Genomic DNA, 13,078 nt, shown 5'->3' on the forward strand with positions numbered 1-13,078 from the left:
CTATATCGGGACGCCGGCATCCATAGCCACTCAGTCTTGGAAGGGTTGAGTCGAAGCCTGTTTCTCCCCATCCAGACCCGCACAGCCTCCAGACACTGGGACATCACTTCAACGGCATCGTTGGGATGGTTTGGGGTGGAAATGTACAGCTGAGTATCGTCAGCGTACAGATGGCATCGCACCCCAAAACCACGAATGATCTCACCTAGCGGCTTCACATAGATGTTGAACAGAAAAGGCGAGAGAACCGACCCCTGTGGCACCCCACATATGAGGCGCCTCGTGGCCGATCTCTGCCCTCCTGCCAACATTGTCTGCGACTGGTCAGAAAGATAGGAGGAGAACCACCGCAAAAAGGTGCCCCCCACTCCTAACCCCTCCAACTGGCAAAGTAAAATACCATGGTCGATGGTATCGAAGGCCGCTGAAAGATCTAATAGGACCAGGACAGAGGAACAACCCCTGTCCCGAGCCCTCCAGAGATCATCCACCAACGCGACCAATGCCGTCTCCGTGCTGTGCCAGAAGCCAGACTGAGACGGGTCGAGATAGGCAGTTTCATCCAGGTACTGTGGGAGTTGTCGCGCCACCACACTCTCTACAACCTTCGCCACAAAGCGAAGGTTGGAGACAGGACGATAGTTCGCTAGAACAGCTGGATCCAGGGAGGGCTTCTTGAGGAGAGGCCTCACTACGGCCTCTTTCAAGGTGGCAGGGAAGACACCCTCTGTCAAGGAAGCGTTGACAATTCCCTGAAGCCAGCCTCGTGTAACCTCCCGGGTGGTCAATACCAGCCAGGAGGCACACGGGTCCAATAAACATATGGTCACGTTCAGCCTCCCCAGTATCCTGTCCATGTCTTCAGACACAACAGTATCGAACTCTTCCCAGATAAAATCCTCAAGACCTATCTCCATCATCCCACCCGAATCCACCCAGTCAGAGTCCAGACCATCCCGAATCTGAGTGATTTTATCGTGCAGATATTGTGCAAAATCCTCAGCACGCCCTTGCAAGGGGTCCTCCCGTGCTCCCAGATGGAGGAGGGAGCAGGTCACCCTAAACAGGGCAGCTGGGCGATTCTCTGCCGATGCAATAAGAATGGAAAAATACTCACGTTTTGCTGCTCTTATCGCCACTAAGTAGGTCTGAATATGAGACCTTACTAGTGGCCAGTCGGATTCGACTAGAAATGACTAGAAAAGAACAAATACAACAATTGTATTGGAAATTACAGGCTAAATTCTCTAAGAAAGGTCTAAAAGGACCAAAAGAGACTCATACTGCCTTACAAGGTTCAGACAGAAGTTATTGCCAAGAAAATAAATGCCATTTCCATCCCATTACTGGATTTGAATTCTGAGATACAGGAATCTAGATAATCCGTTTTTTCTAGAAGTTTATGTAGCTGGACTGCCATTACCTTCTAAACGACTTTCCTTAAAAAGAAAGGTTGGAGACGAAAGCAAAAATTATCAAAAACATAGTCAAAGTGGAGCAGTGGGGTTCTTCAAGAGATGACATACAACTTTCTGTTTTAAAACAGAATGGGCTACAGGACACTTTTTCTTAAAGTAAGTGCTTATAGTTTCCCTAATCTAGCCACTCACAACCCACCTAACTATCTGAAGAAGCTAGGAAGATCAATTCCACAGGTTATAGAATTACTACAAGATCTCTATGGAGATTCTCAGTCATACAATGGTTGTCCCAAAGGTGCTTTTTCAAGAGGCAACTAGACTTTCTGATTTTTCTCTGAAGATGTTTCACTTCTCATCCAAGAAGCTTCTTCACCTCGGATTACTACAAGCTCCTACCCATGTTGTTGTTGCTGTTAGTTGCAAAGTCATGTCTGGCCCATGGTGACCCCAGGAAGGAAATCCCAAGGAAGCCACCAGACAAGGTAAGGATCACCAACAAGCCATTGAGGTTCCTCCCCTGTCACCTGGAGGGGAGGAAACTCCAGCTCTTGAACCCCCTCTGGGCTCCATCAGTGAGAGCAGTGGGGAAGAAGATCCGATGATAAGTGAAGCCATGTGCCCCTTCTACATTAAGTTCTGGAAAGCAGTGCCGAGAACTGGGACCCAGGGATAAACACAAAGCCCCTAGTACACCCCATACAAGGAGTGAAATCCAGCAGGTTCTGACAGGTTCTGGAGAACCAGTAGCGGAAATTTTGAGTAGTTCAGAGAACCAGCAAATACCACCTCTGGCTGGCCCCACAGTGGGGTGGAAATGGAGATTTTGCAGTATCCTGGCATTGGGCCGGGTTATTTACGGGACCGCCTACTGCGACCGAATACCTCCCACCGTCCCGTGCGCTCTCACAGAGAGGGTCTCCTCAGGGTGCCGTCAGCGAGGCAATGTCGTCTGGCGACGCCCAGGGGAAGGGCCTTCTCTGTGGGGGCTCCCACCCTCTGGAACGATCTACCCCCCGGACTTCGTCAGCTTTCGGAACTTCGGAACTTCCGCCGCGGGCTTAAAACATACTTATTTAATTGTGCAGGACTGAGCTAGATTTTAAATTTTGGGTTTTAAATTGGGTTTTATTTCTATTTTTAATTGGACGGGCTTTAGAATAAGTTTTTTAAATGTTTTATATTGTATTTATATTCTATTTATCTGTTTTTAGTGCCTGTAAACCGCCCTGAGTCCCTTGGGAGATAGGGCGGTATATAAATACGATTAAATAAATAAATAAATAAATAAATAAATCCTTCCTCTGGAATGGGGTGGGAATGGAGATTTTGCAATATCTTTCCCCTGGAGTGGGGTAGGAATAGAGATTTTGCAGTATCTTTCCCCTGCCACGCCCACCAAGCCGTGCCCACCAAGCCACACCACGCCCACCAAGCCATGCCCACAGAACCGGTAGTAAAAAAAATTGGATTTCACCACTGCCCCATACACTTCGAGCATGTCAATGGGACACTAATAGACAGAGCCCCAGCCACTTTAGTCACAGAGCTTGTCAGACTGGAGATGGGATGCCACTGGGAGCTCATACATTTCATAGTAGCCCCCAGAAATGACTGAATCTATCATACTAGGTCTTGCCTGGACCAGTGGGAACCTACCATGTGGGAAGATGGCGACAGGAAACTAAGAATAGGCATTGGCCCACTGCCGCCAATTTGCCCCAATAAATGCCAACAAGCACCAGATCCCAGCAGCCCTAGCCAGTTAGAAAACGCTGTAGCCACCACAGATGGGGTCCCCAGGCGCCCAAAGAATATTGGGATTTGACGGCCGTTTTTAGCAAACAGGAATGCAACTTCCTCCCAACTCACCACCCTACTGATTGCGTGATTTGAGTTCGTACCGGGGGCCAAGTTGCCAAAACCCAAAATGTATTCCATGACCCCAAAGGAGATGATTGAATTGAGGAAATACATTGACACCAATCTAGCCAGAGGCTTCATTCAACCTGCCAAATCCAAAGTAGCGGCCCTGGTGCTGTTCAAAGAGAAGAAAGATGGGGGAAGAGGCTTTGCATTGATTTTTGTGGAATTAACGCCGTGTACAGGAGTGAAATGCTCCCAGTTTGGACCGGATCGCATGATCCGGTAGCGAGGGGGGGGGTAGTTTGAAGAACTGGTAGCAAAAATCCCTGCCCTCCAACCACCCAATCGCCCGGTCCCCACTTGCCTACTTGCTGCTTCTTTCGGGCTCACTCCTGCCCTGTTTTGCTTCAGCTGCTGCAATCAACTGCATCAGCTAGCAACTGAATCTGCCTGCCTGCAATCCATCTCATTAGTGAGCAACTCAATCTGCCTGCCTTGTCCCTTGAACTGGTTAAGTAATGGGGCGGGGGGGCTTTAAAAATAGTTAATTGGGTTTTTTTAAAGAGTTTTGTTTTTTTAGACATAGCAATTAACTTTAAATTGCTATGTCTAAATTTAAAAGGAAGTTTTAAATTTAACTGTTTTTATCTAAAAATATAAATAAAATAAAATAATAAAATAAAATATTTGTGCAGCTTTCTGAGATTTGGTGTATTTCTGTAGTGTTTCATTCTACACAAACACAAAATCTCACAAAGCTGTATGTGGCATTTTGTGTGTGTGTATGTGTGAGTCTGTTGTGTTGTGTGTGTGTGTGTAAAGTGTGAAAGTTGGTTTTTGAGCTTTTTGTGGCTGTGTAAGGTTCCTGTTTGTTGCAGGGGCCATTTTGGGTGAGGTGCAACTGTTTTTACATTGTGTATGAGTCAGTTGTGTTGTGTTGTGTGTGTGTGTAAAGTGTAAAAGTTGATTTTTGAGCCTTTTGTGGCTGGGTGAGGTTCCTGCTTGTTGCGGGGGCCATTTTGGGTGAAGTGCAGCTGCTTTTACATTGTGTGTGTGTCTGTTGTGTTGTGTTGTGTTGTGTGTGTGTAAAGTGTGAAAGTTGGTTTTTGGTACCTCTTATTGTTTTGTATACTTTGCTTATTATTTTTATTATTTATTATTATTAGCCATGCCCACCCAATCATCTGACCACCAAGCCATGCCCACCAATTAAGCCACGCCCACAGAACCGGTAGTGAAAATTTTTAGATTTCACCCCTGGCCGTGTACATGGAAAACACCTACCCACTCCTCTTGATGAAAGATATGCTGAGCCAGTTAGCGAAGGGCAAGGTGTTTACCAAGCTGAACTTAAGAGACGCCTACTACAGGGTACCGATTAGGGAAGGGGATGAACAGAAGACGTGTTCAACTGCCTGCTGCCCAGCTTCCAATTTAATGTCATGCCATTTGGGCTCCAGGGCTTCATGCAGCTAATTACAGAAGTACTGCATGAGCACCTGTACAAAGGGTCCTAGTTTACCTAATGACATTCTCATATTCATGAGACAATGGAAGAACACCTTAAATTAGTGCAGCAGGGGGAGGGCATGGACAGCATCATGGCAAGACAACACATTCTTCTGGGGCTCCTAGAGAACTGTTGGCAGCTCAGCTGTTCGGGGGTCTTAATTGGCCTAAGTCGTCTTGTAGGGAGGACAAACAAGAGAAGCACAGACTGATAAACACAGGGAGATCGCAAACTTCCTGGTTGATCAGAAGAAGCTTTTTAAACCAGACGTTGGAGAAAGCAGCCATAGAAGCCATTAAGAAGCTGGGGCGGTCACAACAGAATGAAGAAAGCGAAGACAGAGTGCATCGTCTGGGTGAGAACCTAACTTTCTTGATAAGTTTCTTTTCATATCCACTCGGGACTAAAATAGAGTGGAAAAGTGGCATAAAGCAAGGAAAGAGAGCAGGTGTGTATCGGCTCTCCACTTCCGGTATTAGAGCAGCGAGGAAAGCAAAAAAAAATTCTGAATGAAATAAAGAAAGTGATTGGGAATTGACTTAAAAGAGTGGATTGAGTATTTTTTTTAATAAAAAGATGGAATGATTGTAAATGAATTTGAATTGAATACTAAATAGAAATGCCTGAAAAGAACTGAAGTTTGAAACTGTTTTGTCTTATTGAATGAAATATACTGCAGTTCCATCTAGTGGCAAAAGAAAAAAGACTTTGAACTAACTATAAGCTTTAAAGTTAATCTTGACAGCGTTGGCTGGACTGATAAGAAAGTAGATGTGCAAGAGAGAGAGACATACTACAGAGGAAAGAATAGATTGGAGTGCTGACTTTGTTTTAACTTTTTGAACTTTTATTTTTTTTTACTTGCTTTCTTGAGGTCTTTGAAGTATTTTGTTTTGGAACTCTTTTGTTGGATTTTTTCTTTCTTCCTTCTTTTTTATTTACTAGTTGTTAATGGGAACAATGTGTGGATAAGATTGTTTGACCTGGCTTGTTTTCTTTTTCTTTTTCACTTTTTCTCTCTCTCTCTGCTTGGCTATAATTTGGATTAAGGCAAGAAGATCCTGAAGAAATTGAGCAATAATTTTTATTTTTCATTGTGTATTAGCTTTTGTTTGTTTTTCCTTTTTCCTTTTCCTTTTTTCCTCAGGATTTGTTTTACATTTTTCTGGTTTTTTCCTTTTTTCATGGTTTCTGTTTGATTGGTAGTGTTTTTGGTATCTTTTTTGGGGAGAGGTGATTTGACTTGTCTTTTTCCTTATTTTTTTACTTGCTTTCTTGAGGTCTTTGAAGTATTTTGTTTTGGAACTCTTTTGTTGGATTTTTTCTTTCTTCCTTCTTTTTTATTTACTAGTTGTTAATGGGAACAATGTGTGGATAAGATTGTTTGACCTGGCTTGTTTTCTTTTTCTTTTTCACTTTTTCTCTCTCTCTCTGCTTGGCTATAATTTGGATTAAGGCAAGAAGATCCTGAAGAAATTGAGCAATAATTTTTATTTTTCATTGTGTATTAGCTTTTGTTTGTTTTTCCTTTTTCCTTTTCCTTTTTTCCTCAGGATTTGTTTTACATTTTTCTGGTTTTTTCCTTTTTTCATGGTTTCTGTTTGATTGGTAGTGTTTTTGGTATCTTTTTTGGGGAGAGGTGATTTGACTTGTCTTTTTTCCTTATTTTTTATTTTTTCTAATCCACTCAATGGGGTGGTTTAGACACTTGGATTATAAATAGAAACCATAAGTGGATTATAAATTGGATGCATATAGTTTTGAGATGAAGAAATTTACAGCACATTTGCATTCAGCAGCGAGACCCTCCATGACAGAAACACAAAAAACATCTGAGGTGATGGACTTAAAAAAGCTTATACAAACACTTCATGATGATTTGAAAGAAGATTTAAAAGAAGTGAAGAAGCTAATTGGGAAAAATGAAGAAAGAATTCAAAAAGTAGATGAAAAAGCAGATTTGGCAGAAAAGATAGTGGAAGAATTAGAGGAAAAATTGACATCAGTAGACAAAAATCAAGAGAGGACAATTATTTCTTTAGAGATGGAACGTTCTGATTTTTATCTAAGATTTTAAAATATAGAGGAAGAAAAGTGGAAAATCTGCCAGACATAATAGCAGAGATGTGGGCAGAAGTCATGGAAGAACCCAAGGAGAAGATTTTAAATAAGATTGACAAGGTATGCAATGAGAAATAAACTACCGAGAGAAGTCCATGTAAGATTTACAAAGAAAGCAATAAAAACAGAGATACTACAAATAACAATACTGCACTGAAATATAAAGATAAAAAAATAGTAGTATTGAGAAAAATACCCAGAAGAGTTAGAGATTTGAGGAAAGACTATCAATTTCTAACAAAATTTTTAATCACAAAAGGAGTGATGGCTGATACCAGAAATGGCAAGAACAAAGACACTGTCAGCCTCTGCGTGTTACTTTGTTTTATTGCTACTTTGTTTTATTGCTTAGTTAATGGTCTGACTGCTTAGTTAATTGTTATATTGCTATCTTTAGTGTGAAATATTGGAAATGGAGTAATGTTCCTTTAAGGCTGCTCCGGCTGCCATAAGAGGACGGGAGGAGACTTATCCTGAAACAAAACCCATGGATTCAAAATCCAAGAAGTAGGATGATACCAACGGTTTCTGCATACCAGAGAAGTGAAAACCATCGGAAGAAGAACACCACATGATATCAGAGGAAAAATGGATTGGACCCAGCTGTTTGACCTTTGGAGAGAGGAGGGATGTATGAGGGATATGTATGTGTAAGACACTCCTACTATTCAGAACTTGCTTTACTTTCGTGCAATCAGTTCATTCTCAGTAAAAGATACCTTTCTCTACAAATTATGGAATTGGGGTTTTTCTTTCTTGAATTTTGAAAGGAGGCACGCCTGACAGACACAGATTAGATTCTATCAAAAAAGCAAAATTATTTTATGAGCAATTTTTTGGACCATTAGATGATGGACAACTGGGAGCAGCAAGAGAGACTGGATACAAAGAGAAAACTGTAAAAAAGAAAGAAGAAATGACAAAAGAACAGGAAGAAAGAGCAATAAGCGAAGGAGCAAAAGCAAAAGATGCAAAAGAACAAGGAGAGACAAGAGCGATGAGATCAAAAATTAGTAATAAGTAAAATATGGAAGAAGAAATAAAAGCAATTTCAATAAATGTAAATGGACTGAATTTGACGACAAAAAGGAACAAAATTTTAAACAAATTAAATAGATTAAAGATGGACATTACATGTTTACAAGAAGTACATATGAGAAAACACCACTCAAAATTATTAGAATACTCAAAATTAGGAGTCTTATTTACCTCATTGACACAACAAAGCAAAAGAGGAGTAGTTTTATACATTAAAGAAAAATTAGAACCTAAATCAATATTTGTGGATGAAGAAGGGAGGATTTTGATGGTGGAAGTAAGGTTGAACTTTAAACAAATACTTTTGGTATGGACCAAATGACAAACAAGAAGAATTCTATGGGAAGTTACACAGGAAAATACTAGATCTGGAATATGAAAATATATGTATAATGGGTGACTTTAATGCAGTAATAGATGCTGATTTGAATTATAAAATGACAAAAATAATTAAGAAACCCAGAAAAACAGTTCCAAAATCTTTCTTTACAATGATAGAAGAATTAAGCATTCAAGATGCATGGAGAAATAGATACTTGAAGGAAAAACAATATACTTTTTATTCAAACAGATGTCAGCTTTGGAAGCCATACTAAGCCGGAAGCTTCCGTGCTGCCACTTTCTCATGTGTGGGAAAGTAGGAGGGGGGATTTAGTAGAGGGGTTGTCATTAGACATAATAACATTCTTCCTGTTGGTCAAGGTCAGGCTGATCCTGCATCTGGAGAAGGAGCGGTTGGAGTGCTGTCTCGAGATGGGACAGTTGGCAATTGGACCATGTGATTGACTGAGGAGTCAGGGGATGGTTTTGGGGGTTTTGATTTACTGAGGGAAAACCTGGATCTCTCAGATTCAGATTTTTCCAGATGTGCCAGTTTACCTATCCTAGTAAAAGAACTTTGAAAGATGCATGCTTCGAAGATTTACTTGGAGTGGGAGCTTTTTTTCTGGAACACTGACAACAGACACATGTCATGATCTAGGATAGATCTGATATGGATATCAACAGACTTAATAGACAATCTACAAGAAATAAACATTGAAACAAATATTTGGGTGGACCATAACCCAATTACAATAACATGGAAAGGACAAAAGAAAAAGCCTAGATGGACTTTGAATCAAACAATTTTAAACAGAAAAGAATTTCAACAATTTATGGAAAAAGAACTAGAGTTCTTTTTCAAAATAAACAAAAAGAAGGATACATCACTCCAGAATGTATGGGATACAATGAAAGCATATATTAGAGGCTTGACAATAACATACCTGGAGAAAAAGAATAAAAAGAAAAGACAAACACAGAAGAAATTGGAAGAGGAGTATAAGAGGTTAGAGAGGATACACAAAATAATAAAGTTAAAAAAGAAATGAAATTGAAAAAACATGAAATAAACTTAAATGAACAAGAATTTTTGGCATGTAAATTAAGATCAGCCAAACAGAACTTTTTTGAAAATGCAAATAAGTCAGGTAGATGGTTGGTGTATAAAATGAAAAAGGAGAAGGAGAAGAAATTAATTAACTACTTACAAGATGAAAAAGGAAATGTATGCTATAGAAGTGAAGAAAAGAAAAAAGTAATCCAAAATTATTATGAGAAACTATATAATCAAGAAATGATATCTGATGGGAAGATAAAACAATTTTTAGAAAAATCTGATTTACCTAAAATACCTGAACAATATAAGGAAACACTAGAAGAAAGAATAACAATGATGGAACTAACAGAATGATGGAACTAACAGAATGATGGAACTAACAGAAGCGATTAAAAAACAAAAAAATGGGAAAACAGCAGGTCCGGATGGATTACCAGCAGAATTATACAAGTCACTACAAGATGAGTTAAGCAGAAGGGCGTGGCCAGCATCATAGCAGAACGGTCGCTCACCCCGATAGCTCCGGGGTAAGCACCGAGATTACCCCCGGAATGGGGGTCCATCGCGGACTATAGATGCCTCAAAGGGGCAGCAAAGAATGGGGAAGCCACCGGGGCGAGCGGGGAAGCAGCAAACTCCCCGCAGCTTTGGTCTTTTCCCCCCAACCCACCGGGGAGGAATGGCAGCCAATATCAGCTGCCCCAAACCCGGAGACGGCCACAAGAATCGGGCAGGAGTGGAAGCACAATTTTTTGGAGAGGATATCGAAGCCGGTGAGTGATTATCAGCTCACTGGGAGGCATGGAAAGCAATTTGGCCAAAAAAAAGGTTAGGGAAAAATATAAGCAGCGGCTAATTGAAACAGGAAAAGAAAGCGGAAAGAATAAATTAAGAAAATTAGAGACACCTAAAACCTTGAATGAGAGTCTGGAATTTATTTTAAGGATTTAACTAACTTTAAAAAAAAATTCAACTGCAACTGACTGGACAATTTTAAAAGTTTTTACTGGCTATTTTAACATCTAAAGCCGAGACAGGGGCGGGGGGTGGGGGAAAGAAAGGGGAATATAGATTGAACTAGGATTTTATAATAATAATAATAATAATAATAATAATAATGATGATGATGATGATGATGATGATGATGATGATGATGTTTTAATTTGTATACCGCCCTTCTCCCGAAGGACTCAGGGCGGTGAACAGGCAAGTAAAATACAAACAAAAATACTCAATAATTAAAACAACCCTTAAAAAACTGATTCAAATATGCCAGAAAATTTAAAATGACATTACACCCCATAAAATTACAAAATTTAAAACCCATCAACAATTCAATTAAAATTTAAAATTAAAATCAGGCCAGTCCAGCCATATGAAATAAATAGGTTTTAAGTTCGCGGCGAAAGGTCCTAAGGTCAGGTAGTTGTCGAAGCCCGAGGGGAAGTTCGTTCCACAGGGTAGGAGCCCCCACAGAGAAGGCCCTCCCCCTGGGGGCCGCCAGTCGACACTGTTTGGCTGACGGCACCCTGAGGAGTCCCTCTCTGTGGGAACGCACCGGACGCTGGGAGATAGAGGCCGGCAGTAGACGGTCCCGTAGGTAGCCCGGTCCTAAGCCATGGAGCGCTTTAAAGGTGGTAACCAATACCTTGAAGCGCACCCGGAAAACAACAGGCAGCCAGTGCAGTTTGCGCAGGATAGGTATTATGTGGGAGCTCCGAACCGGTCCCTCAATAACCCGCGCAGCTGCATTCTGGACTAGCTGAAGTCTCCGGGTGCTCTTCAAGGGGAGCCCCATGTAGAGAGCATTGCAGTAGTCCAGGCGAGAGGTAACGAGAGCATGAGTGACCGTGCATAGGGCATCCCGGTCCAGGAAGGGACGCAACTGGCGGATCAGGCGAACCTGATAAAAAGCTCTCCTGGAGACGGTCGCCAAATGATCTTCAAAGGACAACCGATCATCCAGGAGCACGCCCAAGTTGCGTACCTTCTCCATCGGGGCCAATAACTCGCCCCCGACAGACAGCCGCATCTGCAGCTGACTGTACCGAGGTGCCGGCATCCACAGCCACTCCATCTTGGAGGGATTAAGTTTGAGCCTGTTCCTCCCCATCCAGACCCATACGGCTTCCAGACACCGGGACGGCACTTCGACAGCTTCGCTGGGGTGGCCCGGGGTGGAAAAGTACAGCTGAGTGTCATCAGCGTACAGTTGGTATCTCACCCCAAAGCCACTGATGATCTCACCCAGCGGCTTCATATAGATGTTGAACAGGAGGGGTGAGAGAATCGACCCCTGCGGCACCCCACACGAGGCACCTCGGAGTCGATCTCTGCCCCCCTGTCAACGCCATCTGCGTCCGGTCAGAGAGGTAGGAGGTGAACCACCGATAAACGGTGCCTCCCACCCCCAACCCCTCCAACCGGCGCAGCAGGATACCATGGTCGATGGTATCAAAAGCCGCTGAGAGATCTAATAGGACCAGGGCAGAGGAGTAACCCTTGTCCCTGGCCCTCCAGAGATCATCCACCAGCGCAACCAAAGCTGTCTCCGTACTGTATCCGGGCCGGAAGCCGGACTGGAACGGGTCTAGATAGACAGCTTCATCCAGGTACTGGGGTAGCTGACATGCCACCGCACTCTCTACAACCTTCGCCATGAAGCGAAGATTGGAGACTGGCCGGTAATTCCCTAAAACAGCTGGGTCCAGGGAAGGCTTCTTGAGGAGAGGTCTCACTACCGCCTCTTTCAAGGCAGCGGGAAAGACCCCCTCCCGCAAAGAAGCATTTGTAATCCCCCGGAGCCAGCCTCGTGTCACCTCCTGAGTAGCCAGTACTAACCAGGAGGGGCACGGATCCAGTAAACATGTGGTGGCATTCAACCTTCCCAGCAACCTGTCCATGTCCTCGGGAGTCACAGGGTCAAAGTTATCCCAAACCACCTCAACAAGACGTGTCTCGGAACTCTCGCCTGGATCTACCCAATTGTCAAGGTTCCAGAAATACCTCTTCTGCGTTCAATAAAAAGACTCAGAAGCATTCTTTCTTTTTCTCAGAGTCCTTTACTAGCATGAGGAGACTGGCACACGATGAGTGCAATTCCCAAAATTGAAGTTCCGGATTCGTTTCCCCAGTTATACAAACCCCAATAGTCCCACCCCCCTGACCCCTCGGATGATCACACGGTCCCACGTTCTTCCAGTTCATTCGAGGAACTTCTTGCCACTCTTCCTGCAGACGTGAACACCATCCGACCTTGAGCCGTTGAAGAATGCTACCCTATCCCTCAACCCCCCCTCCTCCCCTCAGGATAAAAATGTGGCAGCGTCTGGAAACCTAAAGTTCAATATGGTTTCCAGGCCTGACAGGCGTCCCCTCTTGGAAAAGAAACTATATCCTAGGAAAGAAAAACAAGGAGCCGATAAAGAAAAATGCCAATGATCCACAATTCCCTTCTACCCCCCCCCTCCCCCCTCCAAGAGGTTTCTTAGGTTTGTCAGGGAAAGTGTCATGAAATCGTTTAATTAAATCGTCCGCATTCACTTTCCAACTTTTGACCCAAGTAGATTCAGATAATGGGTATCCCTTCCAGTGGACTAAGTATTGTAATTGACCTCTGTAGAGTCTAGAGTCAAGAATTTTCTTGATTTCATAGTGGGTTTCACCTTGGATTATCAAGGGGGGTGGGGGAGCGGTAGGGTGAGGCCTTAGGCGGGATTGTCTAGCAGGTTTTAGTAAGCTGGT

General features: G+C 42.8%; 1 protein-coding gene across 4 annotated transcripts in view; it reads right to left on the reverse strand.

The window, feature by feature from the left end:
* DELE1 (DAP3 binding cell death enhancer 1) overlaps positions 1–13,078 on the reverse strand; it is a 139,382-nt gene that overhangs the window by 21,481 nt on the left and 104,823 nt on the right. Inside the window, exon 6 of one of the 4 annotated variants that reach the window (XM_058179201.1) lies at positions 1,118–1,196. The exons of 2 other annotated variants lie outside the window; for them this stretch is intronic. In XM_058179201.1, coding sequence (XP_058035184.1) covers positions 1,118–1,196 — 79 coding nt within the window. Of the gene's footprint in view, positions 1–1,117; positions 1,197–12,508; positions 12,732–13,078 lie in introns of those variants that run through there. One more of the 4 variants, XM_058179204.1, reaches the window with a different exon arrangement.

The sequence above is a fragment of the Ahaetulla prasina genome, chromosome 3 (genome assembly GCF_028640845.1).
Source record: "Ahaetulla prasina isolate Xishuangbanna chromosome 3, ASM2864084v1, whole genome shotgun sequence".
NCBI lineage: Eukaryota > Metazoa > Chordata > Lepidosauria > Squamata > Colubridae > Ahaetulla > Ahaetulla prasina.